The sequence below is a fragment of the Mustelus asterias genome, chromosome 25 (assembly GCF_964213995.1).
Source record: "Mustelus asterias chromosome 25, sMusAst1.hap1.1, whole genome shotgun sequence".
Classification (NCBI taxonomy): domain Eukaryota; kingdom Metazoa; phylum Chordata; class Chondrichthyes; order Carcharhiniformes; family Triakidae; genus Mustelus; species Mustelus asterias.
In genome coordinates, this window is record NC_135825.1 from 24,536,780 (window position 1) to 24,553,986 (window position 17,207).

At 44.6% G+C, this 17,207-nt stretch overlaps 1 protein-coding gene across 1 annotated transcript in view; it reads left to right on the top strand.

Annotated features, from left to right (window-relative positions):
- elapor1 (endosome-lysosome associated apoptosis and autophagy regulator 1) overlaps positions 1–17,207 on the top strand; it is a 131,199-nt gene that overhangs the window by 16,873 nt on the left and 97,119 nt on the right. Inside the window, exon 2 of the mRNA XM_078242270.1 lies at positions 13,913–14,033. Coding sequence (XP_078098396.1) covers positions 13,913–14,033 — 121 coding nt within the window. The remainder of the gene's footprint in view (positions 1–13,912; positions 14,034–17,207) is intronic.

The following is a 17,207-nucleotide window of genomic DNA, read 5'->3' on the forward strand; positions in this document are numbered from 1 at the left end:
CAATGACTGGTGACCAAGGACTTATAACAAACAATAGTTTATGCAGTAGTCTGAACAACTCTTACAAGCTTCCACTTTTTCCGTTTCCAGGGAAAACACACGAGTTTCTGTCACATGACTCTTCAAGTGACCATGTTATCATGTGACCGCTTGGTCTACATCTTCCCTGTTTGACAACCAGTGGTACTGAGATGTAACAGTGCACATGAACAGTAACTTTGTGCAAACCATTTTTAACTTGTACTGAACAAGCTAACAATGCATAACTACCTACATAGAGTGAAACATGGATTAATCTGTTGCAGTTGGTGCACAGCCCATCACCTCTCCTCTGCCCCCCCGCCCACTCCTCTGTTTTGTTGTTTGAAGAAAGCAGGCAGCCAGGAATAGACTAGTTGGTGAGGTAACCCTGGAACCATGAGTTTGGTTTGGTCATACACCCTGAGCGTGTGATTATGCCAGTTGGCTGTGCTGTCGATTGGCTGGTATCCTCAGTGTGGACGACCTGCCTTCAGTGTGCCCAGTAGGTACAGGGTTTGCTGCATAGGCCGCTGGAGGATTCTCCATTTCCAATTCATGTAGAGGGCCTGTATTGTAGGCTCGATAACTGGGGTAACATGGCATTCTCTGGTGCTGGGTTTCAATACCTGTAGTAGGTGATGCCAGTTTTGTTCATAGTGGACACCGAACGAGGCTACCACTTAACTGTTCGGCTGTGGAACATGGCTGTGTACCACTACCAACTTGTCATGGCCGCTTGCGGTCTGAATCCAGATCATTTGACTGGTTGTTAGAGTGCCGAGTCTGTGAGCATTTTGCTTCACAATCAGCGTTCCATGAGGGTACCACTCACGTTGGTTTCAAGTTTGGGCTGCAAAAGAATCTTGCTGGTAGGAATTGTGGAGCTGGTGCACCTGGAGAATAGTCACTGTGTTGACCAGGGCAGACCCCGGTTTCACAGGCTGAGGAGTGCGACATGGTAATCTGTGTGATCCCGGGCACGTTTCTCTAGAAAATGCTGAGCTGAGCATCCCGCCCATTCTTCAGGCTGTTGGATTGTGGGTATAAGGGGCTGCTCATGATATGCTGAAAGTCCCATGTGTGTGCAAAGTTTCTAAGTTCAGTGAAGACAAATTGGCAAGTATTGTCTGTCTGGAATCTCTGAGGGATCCCATGTATGGCAAAATGTCTCTTGAGCTTGCGTTACTCGTCATGTTTGGAGGTAATTAAGTTCCTGGATCCTACGAGAGGACAGCACCTTTATTGTTGTAATGTCTAAGTCTCCCTCACAATCCACCTAGTCTGTCGTGTGTAGGAAAGTTCTGCAAAGGGCATCAGCTTCTTACCACGTTTGAGATGACACTGAAATTTTAAAGTTGTAGCTTTAGCATCATGTGAAGATGAGAGCTAGGAGTTCCTTTACGATCTGTGCATAGCGAGCTTCAATGTCAGTGAGGGCCCTTCAGGCAAAGGCTATTGGTCTGCCATTCTGTATACAGACTACGCCAAGTCTGTGCTGGAAGGTGTTTGCTGATATAAGCATGGGTGCTCAAACATCAAAGTATTGTAGCGCAGATGGGACTGAGAGTGTCTGTTTGAGTCTGTTGAAGACCGCTGTGTGGTGGTCCTGCCAGCTGCATTCAATGTCCTGATGGAGGAGCTGAACAAGAGGTTCAGTGACCTCACCGTAGCAAGGAATAAACTTAGATAATTTGTCATACCAATGAAGTGTGTTTGTCCAAGGGGATGGCCATCTGTCATTTAGCTGGTTTCTTGTCTGGATCTGGCTTCACGCCATCGGCTGTTAGTAAGTGACCCACATAAGGAACCTGGCTGACCCTGATTCTGCATTTTGCAGGATTGAGCTTTAACTGTATGGTCCTGTTCCTGTCGAAAATGAGACAAATACGTGCATCTGTTCTTGTATAGTACGATGCAAACCAGGATGGCATTGATGATGATTTCGCAGGGTTGGTCTGCAAAGAATTGCTTCAAGCACTGCTGTAAGACCTCGCTGCCAGTCAACATCCCATAGGGCATACAATAAAAATGATATCTGCCTACTGGAGACATGGATGTGGTAAGTTTCGTGGATTCGTCATTTAACATAATTTGCCAGAACCTGCATTTCGCATCCAGAATGCTGAAAACTTAGCATTGGGTGTGTCTGCTATCATTTGTCCCACTGTCTTCATAGGATGATGAGGTATGAGCAGCACCTTATCTAAGTGCACTGAGTCAATGCAAATTCTGACTGTGCCTTCTTGCTTTACTGCAATCACCATTGCTGAAACCCATTCTTTGGCCTTGTCTTTCGGGGTTACGGCGCCCAGGTACGTCATCCAATGCATCTCATTGACTACTTTCTGCTTCATGGCTATTGATGCTCTTCTTGAGCACAGATTGTTGGTGGTATCAAGTAATTCAATCCCGTGGAATATTACTGGAAGCTTACCAATGACGTTATAGTTGAAGAGGTCTTTGTAAGCTATCATTTGTGGGGTCTGATGTTGCAGAGCAGGTACCTCTGGACCAAGTTGAATGATTTCCAGTGTGATGCTGTCCTGAAGACCTAACAGTGGCCTTACGTTCTGCTCAATTGTGTGAAACTTGAAGTAGCCCAGTATGCACTGGAAAGTGGCCATGCCTTCAGTGCGGTCTGCCATAGGCCACAAGGCACAACTGGGTATTGGCGTCCACTGTTGCTCTAGGGTCCAGTTCTTGTATTATTCAGCTGGACACACATTACACATTGTTCCAGTGTTAATCTTTACCTTCAGTTTTGCATTGCTGCAAATCATGTTCAAGGTTGGTGAAGATCTGTTGGAGGAAGTGGTTGAGGCAGGGATATTGACAACATTTAAAAGGCATTTGGACAGATACATGGATACAAAAAGTTTAGAAGGATATGGGCCAAATGCAGACAAATGGGGTTAGCTTAGATGGGCCTTTTGGTTGGCATGGACCAGTTTGGGCCGAAGGACCTGTCTCCATGCCATAGATTCTATGAATTCAAACGTCTCGACGGCCATGGGGTATAAGCTTGTGCCTTTTTTGATTGGTCTGATAATCCAACATCATTTTCACTGTCGAGTGCTTTTGGAGGCTCAGTGGTTGCTTGACTTGAGCTTCATTCACTTTGTTGGCGCTCCTGACCTTGGAGGTCTGACCAGCTGCAATGTGATTAGTGGCAAAGGAAGGCTGGTTTTGATCTGCAGCATTTTGCAAAATGATTCCACTTGCCTCATTTATTGCAGCATTTATCATGTGACAATCTGTTCTGAGAGGGAGGGTCACCGCAATTGGAACAAGGCGTTCTCTGTGCTATGAAAACTTCCGATTCCCACCTAAATTCCTTGCTGCTTTTTTCAGACTGTTTATTCAGCATGCAAATGGTAATGGCTGTTTGTAGTGTTAAATCTTTCTCTCGCAGCAATTGCTTGCAAACTAGATCAGTGTGGATCCAACAGACTATGTGATTCCTGACTAACTCATCGGTAAACACACAATTGTTTACTGAGAATTTTCATACATTTTTATATGATTCTATTAGTTCATCACATCATTGGTTTGTAGTGTTAACTGCGTGCCAGATGTGTATTCTATTCTTCATGGACAGGCAAATGTTTTCAAACTTCTTTAAATATTATTTTGGGGTCCTCTTTCTTCTCCTCCATTTGAAAGACAAAAAAATTCATTGAGTATAGAAGTTGGGAAATTATATTGCAGTTTTATGGGACGTTGGTAAGGCCACACCTGGAGTATAATGTTCAGTTTTGGCCACCTTGCTACAGGAAAGGTGTTATTAAACTGGAGAGAGTGCAGAAGAGATTTACGAGGGGCTGAGTTATAGGGAGAGGTTGGACAGGCTAGGACTTTTTTCTTTGGAGCGTAGGAGATTGAGGGGTGATCTTAAAGAGGTGTATAAGATCATATGAGGCATTCAGTCTTTCTCCCAGGGTTGGGGAATCGAGAACTCGAGGGCATTGGTTTAAGTAAAGAGGGAAAAGAAGAAATGGGAATCCGAGGAGCAACTTTCTTTACACAGAGGGTGGTACATATGTGGAATGAGCTGTTCAAGGAAGTGGTTGAGGCAGGGACATTGACAACATTTAAAAGGCATTTGGACAGATACATGGATACGAAAGATTTAGAAGGATATGGGCCAAATGCAGACAAATGGGGTTAGCTTAGATGGGCTTTTTGGTTGGCATGGACCAGTTTGGGCCGAAGGGCCTGTCTCCAAGCCGTACATTCTATGAATTAAAATGTCTCGACGGCCATGTGGTATAAGCTTGTACCTTTTTTGATTGGTCTGATAATTCAACACCACAATAAATACGCCACTCCTTTTCAAACTTTGCCCAGTTGTCTGCAATGTTTTCATCGAACACGAGGATGTTGATACTGTGAAGTCCTTGTGCCATACTGACAACTGCTGACACCATGTAGAGGTTCTGGGTTCCAATGATTGGCGACCAAGGACTTAGAAAAACAATGTTTACTCAGCATTCTGAACAGCTCTTACATGCTTCCATGCTGTCTGTGCTCCCGAAAGAATGCCCTTGCTTCTGTCACATGACCCTTTAAGTAGCCACATCATCACATCATCCCGCGACCACTTGGTCTACAAAATGAGCCATTCTCCCATTATCAACTTCTGGATTTAGAAACCAGAATGATTATATACCAACAATGAGTAATTTCATTCCTATCACCAACAAACATGATCAGTAAGGTAAATTCTATCATTTGACTTTGAAATTTATACAAAGTGCAATGTTATAAACAGTGTTATACAGCTTTAATTTAATCACCTTCCAAGCATTCCAGTTTAATGAGACAAACAAGGACAGTAATTCAATTATTTCTTTATTTAACACTACTAGTATCAACTCAAACATAAACAGTTGTAACTCATTAACTCTTTACTGAACTTGAACTGAACATCAACTTTCAACTGAACTTTAACTCTTAAACTGCACTTTAACTCTAAATGAACATCAATCTTAAATATTTAACTGAAAATAGATACAACCGAGTTTAGGAAAACCTTGGCCAAGAAATATCCTCAATGTAGAATCTATCTTCTTCTCTCCGAAGCACCCTTCAGGGTACAAGCTTTGTTGTGATGGTTGGTCTCTTGGAGTTATCGCTGCCAAACACAGAACTCGCATGTCATTTTATCCATAATTCTCCATTCACTTCCAGAAGATTTTCCATCATCTCGCCAACTATGTCACCAGAAACCAATTACATGGCTCGAACATCCAATGAAATTACTTGTGAATGACGCCATTACACTTAGTTCATTTGACATGTCCCATACATAGCAGCCATAAAAATCAGAGCCACTGTTTCTCAGTTAATGTAAGCAACTTCCCTGATCTGACCAACACAGGAAGTTTCAGATCACAACTCCCAGACCAGAGCCTCTTTACGACCTGCATCTGGTTTTAATCTATAAGTTGACCAAAATTCCCAGCATGCTTAGCTCTCAGCCAGAATAGCCATTTTAAAGCCACTATTGCCATTATTGTTTAAATTATTGTTGTAGCCGTTCTTTTTACGTCCACAACAGTATTCTCAACTTGTTAGAATTTGCAAACTAATTGCATTTTGTGGTTCTAAAAGATTAGGTTAAAGAAAAAAATAAGACTTAACAACAATCTGTGTGGAAAATCAATACTCTCCTATTGCATATATGGGCCGGAATTTTAGCGTCCCTCCCACCATGGGAATCAGAGCAAGCAAGGGGCGGACCATGAAAGGTCCGTTGACCTCGGGCAGGATTTTACGGTTTCGGGATGAGCAAGGCTGTAAGATCTCACCCATTGGCTGCACTAGTATCCTAATCCTCCAAGCACAGAAAAATAAATTAAATGGTAGATTGCAACTCCAACTTAAACTCATGGGAGGAATGCTCCCATGCCCCTGCCAGTGGGTTCAATGGCAGACTGGGGAGAGAATTCGACTGAAAGATCAGTTTTACACCACCGTAAATTTCCCATGGGATTTTCCACTGACCTCGCCATGGCAATCTGGAAACCCACTGGAGGCCGGCATGAAAGGGATTTATATCTCACTAATGGGATGCAGATGAAGGCCCGACTGGAATCTTCTAGCCACGCCCTATTCCCGAGCGGGAAAATATTCTGGTCCAGAACACGTCGAGAGCAACGTGGCATGGAGAAGTCGGGACTGAACTGAACAATGCCCGGGGCTTCCTCCGGAGTTCATGATGGAGGTTGCCAGTGATCCTGGACCCCAGAGCACCACAGCAGTGGGTGGCAAGAGCACCTACACATGGATCTTTTAGATTCAGTGTCATTGAGGAGGTCCACCTTCCAGCCACAGTGTTCCTGGGGATCCATCTTCTTTAGAAGGTCCATATTCTTCCTTCAACGGTGGGCCAATGATGTTGGGCACCTTCTAAATATGGTGCCCAGCTATGATGGCGGGATATGGGCCACCATGCCCACCCTGACACGGAATACAGCACTAAACCCTGGGGTGTATAATTAATGAAGTCAGGACTGGAAGATACGGCATGGTTTCCTACCAGTCTTGGCAGCAGGAAACACTCCCTGTTCCCACCACTGGACTTAGCCCCAGATAGGGAATTCTGACCCATGCTTTGCATTACAAACCGAGCACGTATATATGAGTTTAATCTGTTTTAATCGATTAACTTTATTAACCTTTTTTATTCACTGACTCCACCTCTTGATGGATGTTTGACAAATAATTTATTTTGTAAGATCATCCATCCAGAGGACATAACTTAAATCGCTGTTCTTGGCTAACAAGCAACAATAATGTTGTACATTTGTTTGTGTGTACTGAGCATGAAACAAGATAAAAGACCGGTCCAGTTTACAGTGTTGACCTTTGCACACTGGTCATATATTTTGTGTATTGTGTTGCTGGTTCTTTCTCAGGAATTTTTTCGAGTAGGAGTAAAATAATTTACTAAGTTGGAGCATACAATAAAAACGGTCTTTAGAAGGTATTTATCATGTTTTAGCTTCGAGGGAAAACGGCAAACATGAAAGACTTTGGGGCAGGGTTACCGCAAGGGTGCAATTCACCTGAAATCGACCAAATTAGTGTCAAAGATTAAGGAATTGCAAACACAAGTTACTTTCACCACAAATCAATTTTCCGCCTGTTTTAAAAGCATTGTGCTGGAAGATGGTCCCGCCCTCAAAATTGCCCCCAGATTGCATTAATCACCACAGTGTGTTTTTCCTAATTGTCCCTTTTTGGAGAAATAACAGTTGTTGCAGAGCTGCAGAACTAGACGTGTTTTATCTGTACACTAGCAGGCCATACAATTGCAACTACAAAATTGATTGTTCCGAGCTCTTTTCAAACTCTACACAAATTTCCTTCCTATCAGCCAGATTTTGATGTTCGAATTCTGAACATTTCTTGGAGCAGTGTCCTTTGAACTTTAGGTCAGATTTAAAATGCCAGGTCTAAAAGGTTTAAAAGGTCAGGTTTACCTGGAACACCTAGATAACAAAGACACCTATATCAGACTCTTATTTATTGACTGCAGTTCAGCCTTCAATACCATTATTCCTACGAAACTCATCCCCAAATTCTGTGGCCTGGGCCTCGGCTCCTCCCTCTGTGACTGGATTCTGAAATTCTTAACCCACAGGCCACAATCAGTAAGGGGCAACAATACCTCCTCTATGATCATCCTCAACACTGGTGTCCCACAAGGCTGTGTTCTCAGCCCCCAACTATACTCCTTATACACCTATGACTGTGTGGTCAAATTCCCCTCCAACTCCATTTTCAAGTTTGCTGACGACACCACCATAGTCGGTCGGATCTCAAACAAAGATGAGACAGAGTACAGGAATGAGATAGAGAATCTGGTGAACTGGTGCAGTGACAATAATCTCTCCCTCAATGTCAACAAAACGTAGGAGATTGTCATCGACTTCAGGAAGCGTAGAGGAGAACATTCCCCTGTCTACATCAATGGGGATGAAGTAGAAAGGGTCGAGACCTTCAATGTTTTAGGTGTCCAGATCACCAACAACCTGTCCTGGTCCTCCCCATGCCGACACTATAGTTAAGAAAGCCCACCAAAGCCTCTACTTTCTCAGAAGACTAAGGAAACTTGGTATGTCAGCTACGACTCTCACCAACCTTTACAGATGCACCATAGAAAGCATGCTTTCTGGTTGTATCACAGCTTGGTATGGCTCCAGCTCTGCCCAAGACCCCAAGAAACTACAAAAGGTCATGAATGCAGCCCAATCCATCACGTAAACCAGACTCCCATCCATTGACTCTGTCTACACTTCCTGCTGCCTCAGCAAAGCAGCCAGCATAATTAAGGACCCCACGCACCCTGGACATTCTCTCTTCCACCTTCTTCCTTCGGAAAAAAGATACAAAAGTCTGAGGTCACATCCCAAATGACTCGAGAACAGCTTCTTCCCTGCTGCTGTCAGACCTTTGAATGGACCTACCTTGCATTAAGTTGATCTTTCTCTATAGCCTGACTGTAACACTACATTCTGCACCCTCTCCTTTCCTTCTCTATGAACGGTATGCTTTGTCTGTATAGCGCGCAAGAATCAATACTTTTCACTGTATGTTAATACATGTGACAATAATAAATCAAATCAAAAATGGGCTGGGCCCTGACTTCTCAGTTACATTCGATTGTGCAGGTTTGAGTAAATCACAAAATCACTCCTGTTGGAAGGACAATCACACACATAAGTCTTGAAGATAGCTTTGGCTGTCTACAGTTTTAGTGCAAATATTGTTGTCATATTTAGCTGTATTCAGTAACTGCCTGATGAGGAAACACTGACTGAAAGAGTTGTAAGGGCAGGTTTTTCCTCACTGCCTAGGTGGAAACCAGGCTGAGCAATTGTCCACTGTTTCCCAGAATCTGCCTGATTTTTATTTCATTGAAATCAGTGGGTTGATGGATTTAAAAAAAAATTCTTTCATGGAATGAGAGTGCTGCTGGCAAGGCCAACGTTGGTTGCCCATCCCTGTTTGAGAAGGTGGGAGTGAGTCATTGTTTTGAATCGCTGCAGTCCATCTGGTGCAGGTACACATACAGTGCTGTTGGTTAAGGGAGTTCCAGGATTGTGATCCAGTGAAGTGAAGGGAAAGCAATAGTTTTCCAAGTCAGGATGGTGTGCGGCTTAGATGGGAACTTGCAGATGAGTAGTATCTCCATATGTCTGTTGCCCTTGTCCTTATAAGTGCTGTAAAAAAACCACTGGTGAGTTGCTGCAATGCACCTTGTGTGCACATAGTACACAATACTGCCACCATGTGTCACTGGTGGAGGGACTGAATGTTTAAATTGGTGGAAGGAGTGCAGATCAAGTGGTCTACTTCGTCATGGATGGTGTCAAGCCTCTTGAGTATTTTTGGAACCGCACTCATGTAAGCAAGTGAAGAGTATTCCATTACACTCCTGACATGTGCATTGTAGATGATGGGCAAGCTTTAGGGAGTCAGGAGGTATGTTATTTGCCACAGGATTCCTAGCCTCTGACCTACTCTTGCGCCACAGTATTTATATGGCTAGTCGAGTTCAGTTTCTGGTCAATGGTCACCCCAGGATGTTGATGCTGGGAGATTCATTAATGATAATGCCATTGAATGTCAAGGGGAGGTGGTTAGGTTCTCTCCTGTTAAGTGGCCATTGCCCAGTTTTGTTTAATGCGAATGTTACTTGCCGCTGGTTGCAAATGCTTCAGCCTTGTCTTTTGCACTCATATGCTGGACTTCCCTATGACTGATTATCTGGTAGGATTTCTAAAGGATGGGAATCCACACTGTCAGATTACCACCCAGAAGATGATGATGAAAATCCACCCCACAGCCTTTTACAATTAATGACCCCATAAAATCTTTGATAAATCATGTTGAGTATATTTCTTGTTTATCGCAGCTGAAGATATATTTGAAACGCTGGCAGCAGCTGTTCTGCCATACGGATGAGAATCCGATCAGGGTGAAGATGGGTTCAAAGATAAATATTTGGAACAGCAGATGTTTGAAGATGCAACAGTTTGACCTTTGTCTGTATTTGACTGCTTTAAAACTGGCAGATTTATTCAGTGTGAAACATCATAGTAAACATATAAATTAGCTCACAACGAAATTAGATGGACAATTTGCAGAGCAGTGCCACATGTACACCTCTTGTAATTACAGTACAACATTCAGAAGTTAAAGGTGAAAGTGAAGTCACCATAGTCCCAGATGACCATAGGCTGCTCTCCCTTTTGAGGGGGAGATCTGACTGGTGGTGATTTAAATTGAGGATCACCACACCTCAGACGAGGGGCAAGGTTGAGAAATCGGGCCTTCAAGAATAATACAAAGTTCAATAGCAGGGTATTGAGGGGTGTCCCAATTCTTCAAAATGGGAATTGCACATGGAAGTAAGTAGATTTTTCTAATTGAATCAGGGCGACGATAATTCATACATGTACACAGTCACCTTTATTAATAAGGAAGAAATTGTATAGTTGCTTTATTATATTCTGAAGCACTTCACAATTGATGAGTTACGTTTGAAGTCAACTTAATGGAGGCAAATGCAACAGCTATTCCATGCACAGTAAGCTTTTTATCCTTCCTTATTTTGTGGGATGTGGGTGTTACTGACAAGACCAGATTTCTCGCTCATCCTTCATTGCCCTCAGCCAATGAAATACTTTGAAGAGTAGTCAATGTTGTAATGGAGGAAACACAGCAGCCAAGTTGCAAATGGCAACTTCCACAAACAACAATGCGATAATGAGCTGATAAGCTGTTTTTGTGATATTGATTGAGGGATAAATATTGGCCAGGACACCAAGAATTATTCCCTTCTCTTCAAAACACTGTCATTGGATCTTTATGCTCACCCAATCAGGGGCCTCAGTTTAACATCTTATCCAGCTTTGGCAATGTCGAACTCTTTCACTGGAGTGTCAGCCTTGGTTTTTGTGCTCAGATCCTGGAGTGGGACTTGAACCCATAATCTGTGCCCCAGAACAGTGGCTGACAACAATAATAGCAACATGGAATCCCAAATGACATATAAGATGAATAGCCAATTAATTTATGTAATGCAATGGTTGAGTACTTGCTGTTCCATTTACTGCAAGGACACTTTTATATCTGCAGGAGCAGAGATGCGAAGGGACAGTACTCATCACAATGCCATACTTCCTCTGGAACTGTTATTCCAGGTTTTATGCTCAAGTCCTGGACTGGAGTTTGAACCCACTGGATTTCGGGCACGCAAACATGGTAAAGATGTGCGGGTTAGGTTGATTGGCCAGGTTAAAAATTGCCCCTTAGAGTCCTGAGATGCGTAGGTTAGAGGGATTAGCAGGTAAATATGTGGGGGTAGGGCCTGGGTGGGATTGTGGTCGGTGCAGACTCGATGGGCCGAATGGCCTCCTTCTGCACTGTAGGGTTTCTATGATTCTATGAAGCCGGGTGTGAGGCCATTAACGCGATCCACGCCCGCATCCACGCAGATGGCCGAGACCCAGGAATGGCTGCGATCTGATTCGCACCCGAAACAAGCGCAACGGCGATTTGAATGCATTTCAATTGAATTAATGAACTGCCCGCCCAACTTTATCAGCATTTCCCCCTTTGCCATCGTGTTTGCCAATCCGGAATCGCGCCGAAATGGACATGCTGAATAAAAGTCTGTTTCGGGTGCTCCAGCTGCTGAAGAGATGAGTTCAGAGCTTACAACGGCTCTCTGACTCAAATCAGTGTCGGGGTTGGGGGGGTGGGGGGGAGCTGGTAGGGAGGCGGGTCAGATCATTCTGTGGTGAGGGGGTGGGGAGGGAGGAGGAGGTGGGTCAGATGTACCTCTTGGGGAGGGGAGTGAGGCCAGATTGTTCTCTTGGGGAGGAGGGGAGTGAGTCCAGATCATTCTCTGGGGGGAGGGGAGTGAGGCCAGATCATTCTCTGGGGGGGAGGGTAGTGAGGCCAGGTCATTCTCTGGGGGGAGGGGAGTGAGGCGAGATCATTTTCTTGGGGGGGGGGGGTAGGGGAGTGAGGCCAGATCGTTCTCTTGGCGGGGTGGGGGGGTGGAATGAGGCCAGATCATCCTCTGGGGGGGTTGTGAGGAGTGAGGCCAGATCGTTCTCTGGGCGGGGGGGGGGGGGAGTGAGGCAAGATCATTCTCTGTGGGGCGGGGGGGGTGGGGGGCAGTGAGGTGAGATCATTCTCTGGGGGATGCAGGGGGTGTGAGGCCAGATCATTCTCTGGGGCAGAGGGGAGTGAGGCAAGATCATTCTCTGTGGGGCGGGGGGGGTGGGGGGCAGTGAGGTGAGATCATTCTCTGGGGGATGCAGGGGGTGTGAGGCCAGATCATTCTCTGGGGCGGAGGGGAGTGAGGCGAGATCGTTCTCTGGGGGGGGAGGGGAGTGAGGCGAGATCGTTCTCTGGGGGAGGGGGGAGGTAGTGAAGCGAGATCGTTCTCTGGGGTGGGCGGGGGAGGCAGGGGCGTCCGCTGCCACTCTGCGGGCGATCGGTGGGCGGGAAGGGGGCAGGGCTTCGCGTTCGGTCTGGGTAGCGGAGGGGTGGGTGGACAAGGGGGACAGTTATGTTGTGGGGGGTGGGGCGATGTCTGTGGGGGGCCATCACTCCCGGGTCGCTTTATCCACCTTTTGCGGCCCGGGAGCAATCTGACACAGGCGCGCTTTTTCAATTTTCTTTCTAACTGCGCATGCGCAGTTCTGAGCTCCGATCGTTTTGGGCGTGCTAAGCCCTGCCCACAGCGCGATTCAGATCCATGATTTTTTTTCAGACTAAGTGCATATGTGGGTGCCTGAAAGCAGATTTCCAAGTCGGATCTGAATTGCACCAGATTCAGCACTTAGAATGAAAATGGTAAAATCAGGCCCAAAGTGTCTGTATTTTCTTTCAGAATTTATTGGCAAATTGGACAATTCTGCTCATTTTAATAGCTAAATGTACTTACAATTTCCAATTTTAGGACATAGCCTAATAATGGCTAATAATGGGAGAGCTGATGGCTTGGTGGTATTATCACTAGATTATTAATCCAGAAAGTCAGCTGATGTTCTGGGGACCCGGGTTCGAATCCCGCTACAGCAGATGGTCGAATTTAAATTCAATAAAGAAAATCTGGAATTAAGAATCAACTGATGACCATGAAACCTTTGTCGATTGTCGGAAAAACCCATCTGGTTCACTAATGTCCTTTAGTGAAGGAAATCTGTCATCCTCACCTGGTCTGATGTACATGTGCCTCCAGAGCCACAGCAACGTCATTGACTCTCAACTGCCCTTGGACAACTAGGGATGGGCAATAAATGCTGATTTCCACTCCATCTGACGAAGGAGCAGCGCTCCGAACGCTAATGGTATTTGCTACCAAATAAACCTGTTGGACTTTAACCTGGTGTTGTTAAAACTCTTAGTGTGTTTACCCCAGTCCAACGCCGGCATCTCCACATCATGAATAAATGCTGGCCAGCCAGCGATGCCCATGTACCACGAATGAATAAAAAAAAATCCAACAAGGAATTAGTTGATGAAATAATTAGTGGATGATATTACATTACATTGTGACAATGGTGATTGGACCGAAGTGAATGCCTTGTGCTTGTAACATTGACAATTGATTACTTTTCAATACCTCTTCTCAGCCACTGTCCTTAATAAGTTTTACATAATTTTGCACATGATCTGGTTATATTGTATCTAACGTTTAACCATTTTACATTTGAATGCCACTGAAGGAATGGAGCAAACATTCAAAGGCATTGATTAAATGTCTACCGGCTATTAATCCGAATGCATTTTGAGCATTCGTACTTGTGTTATTTTGTTTGTACTGTTGTGTTTAATGTGGAATGTTTCTTCTGTATTTCAGTCAAATTACTACTATGAATACACAGAGTGCGACAGTCTTGGCACCAGGTGGAGAGTAGCTGTGCCTCACACTCCGGGGACTTGCACAGGACTGCCAGACCCAGTCAAAGGCACAGCGTGCTGTAAGCTACTTGTCAAATTCAAATTTTAGCTTGAACATTTGTATATTTGAGATAAATACCCTCGGGCATGTGCAGCATTCGCCATAAAGGTTTTCTAATCCAGCATTTTGTGTTTTATGAAAACAAACTCAATACCAACAACATGCCAGAGCAATCTTACATTTTGTTCTTCAGTACATAGAATAAGTATATTAATAAGTCTAATACGCAAATAGATTATGATAAATTGCTGATTTATTAACTGATGAGAAATATAACTGATTGTAACATCAAGATGCTGCCTGAAAATAATGCTGTTAGCCCGTCCCCACACAGATATTGTTGAGTTCACAGAGCAACTGTCACCAATCCAAAGTTTGAAATATTGACCATTGCTGTAAATTTTACACTAGTAGTCAAATGGTGATTACTTGGATTTCAACCAATAGCAGCTTGCCTGACACCCAATTTGTGGACTTTATTTACTCATGATAAAGGCTGATCTCTGCAGGCTTTGGGCTAAAGCAAGATATCGCTTTGGAAAAGGAAACTTCCATCTTTTTACTGTCATCCAGTAGTGGCATAGTTGGATTTGAAAAGCAAAGTGACAATTCTCTCTGAACTGATGTTGCTCTATTTACACTTATGGCAGAAGCTGCTGTAATAGTAATATCACTGAACTAGTAATCCAGAGGCCCAGCCTGTACTTATCTGGCAGGGCTGAAACAATGATCAGGCAGGGAATGAGGCTAGCCCATTGCAAATGGGTGTGCTGACGGTTGCGACCGTGCTTTGCCTAAGCTAGGGTAGAGTCAAGGATCAGGGTAGCCAATGCAGTTAAACCGAGGCCTTGCCTGATGCAATTTTTCAAAGCCACCTCAGCCTTTTGGCTAAGATGAAGCATTACCCATATGCCTTGAGATCCCTGCCATATTGTTGCTTTCAAGCTTGTTATTCCAATTGCGTCCTTACTCAGTAAATTCAAAGATGGTGCTGTTAACATACATGTGAGGCTAACACCTTTCAGCCTCCCCCTCACCCCAACAAGTTCCTCCCATCCTCTTCCACAAACCGTCTCCTAATTCCCATTCTAGCTGTTACTATCCAGCCTCTCCCATTACCCCTGACCCTATCATTGTTCATGTCAATTTTCCTGTTCTCCCCTTGTTCCCTTCAATGTTGAACCCTTTATTCATCTAACCTCTCCTCTTCTCAATACCACATGCAGCCTTATCTTCAGAGGCTACCTGATCCCCACCACCACCCCGCCCCCACCCCGCCCCCCCATCCCCACTCCATGAAACCATACAAATGCTCCCCGTGACTTTAGAATTACTAAGTTAGAAAATCCAGAAGCCTCCCCTGGATATATCAGTGTCCTCTGCTTATCAATACCCTACCCAGGACCAAATACCTCAGTGACTGACCATATCCTGCATTCTGTACATGATCATCATAGCCCAAAGAGGCTTTCTCCCATCCAAGACCGGGACCAAGATGTGCATGCCATACAGAGCCCTCTAACATGGCCCGGATAGTACAGCCTCATTTCCAGGACAGTCTCTTAAACGTGCCCCCCAGCCTCTCACCCTTCCCCTCTGGTCTTGCCTTCCCTTTGCTGATCCAAAAGGAACTCTTCCACAGTGTAGACAATAAACATATAACAAAACTTACTCCAACTTATAAATCAAAGAAAAGGTGCAATAAAGAAACTTCATTACTCCAAACTTGCGGCCTAACCCTGGGCCATTCCAAGTTCCCCACAATTCCCAACACGTTCTAATTTATACTGAGTCAGCTGGTCAGCCGATCATCATATCATTCTGTCATTGGTTACATGGTTTACTTGGTCAGCTGACCCTTACAGCTTGTTACCATTGGTCACATTACAACAGATCCAACGTTATCACCGGTTATATTCCAACATCCTTGTCCTGCCTATGACCTGCTGGTCCTCACCATCCCCATCCCCAGTCATGACTCCTTGTCACCCTTGCCCTCTCATCATGCCTCCCATACCCAGCCTTGATGCAGACACCTGATATATTCCAGTAACAGTGTGAAAGGAAGGTGAAAGCAGTGTCCACTGACCTCTAAGCTGTGTGAGGTGAGGCTCAGCCGGTGTGTGCCACCAATGTATAGTCGTAAAATAGAACATTCTGAGTAGCCATTGATGGAAACTTAATTTGGAGGATTAATGTGATTCCAGTGAGTTGGTCATATAAAATGAGCACTCATGAGATGCTAATGAATGCAAATAGATTTCCCGACATTGCTCAGCGGGGAAACCTGGACCACCTTTAACCAGCTGTGAAATTCCAAAGTAGAAAATTCCGAACTAATTTTCCGCTGGCAAGAGACTGACTTTTTCCTTCACACCAAATTGAGTTCCCCAGCCCGCCACGATTCCCACTGCTAGTGGGAGCGCAGTATGTTTAATACTGTGGTAATAGTATTGTGAGATTACTTGGCAAGAAGGTGAATTGACTGTTGATTTTGCCAGGCAATTGATTTTAATGAGTAATTCACCTTAGATATAACCTCCTTTCAAGATTTGCAATGTCCATTGACCTTTACTGAACTAAAAATCTTGCACATTCATTTGCTCCTGATGATTTTTATTTGTTGCTTTCCTTGCACGGTGGCAGAGTGGTTAGCACTGCTGCCTCACAGCGCCAGGGACCCGGGTTTGATTCCCGCCTTGGGTGACTGTCTGTACGGAATCTGCACGTTCTCCCAGTGTCTGTGTGGGTTTCCTCTGGGTGCTCTGGTTTCCTCCCACAGTCTGAAAGATGTGCTGGTTAGGTGCATTGGACATGCTAAATTCTCCCTCAGTGTACCTGAACAGGCGGCAGAGTGTGGCGATTGGGGGATTTTCACAGTAGCTTCATTGCAGTGTTAATGTAAGCCTAGTTGTGACACTAATAAATAAACTTAACTAATAAATAAACTTAAACTTGTTGGCAATGGCTCCAAAATGTTTTAGGCTGGTGCAGTCCAGTTTAAACCTGTCCAGTATGAATTTCTTGTGAAATAGATTATTGGTGCCATACTGCATTTACACCATGGCTGTGCCGAAGCATTCTAGTGGCCTCTAATTTCATCGAGTGGCACAACCTGTCAAATTACACCAAAATCTGTGACCATTTTTGTGAAGGGGGATGGGGATGGTGAATTCCCTGCTGCTCATCACAT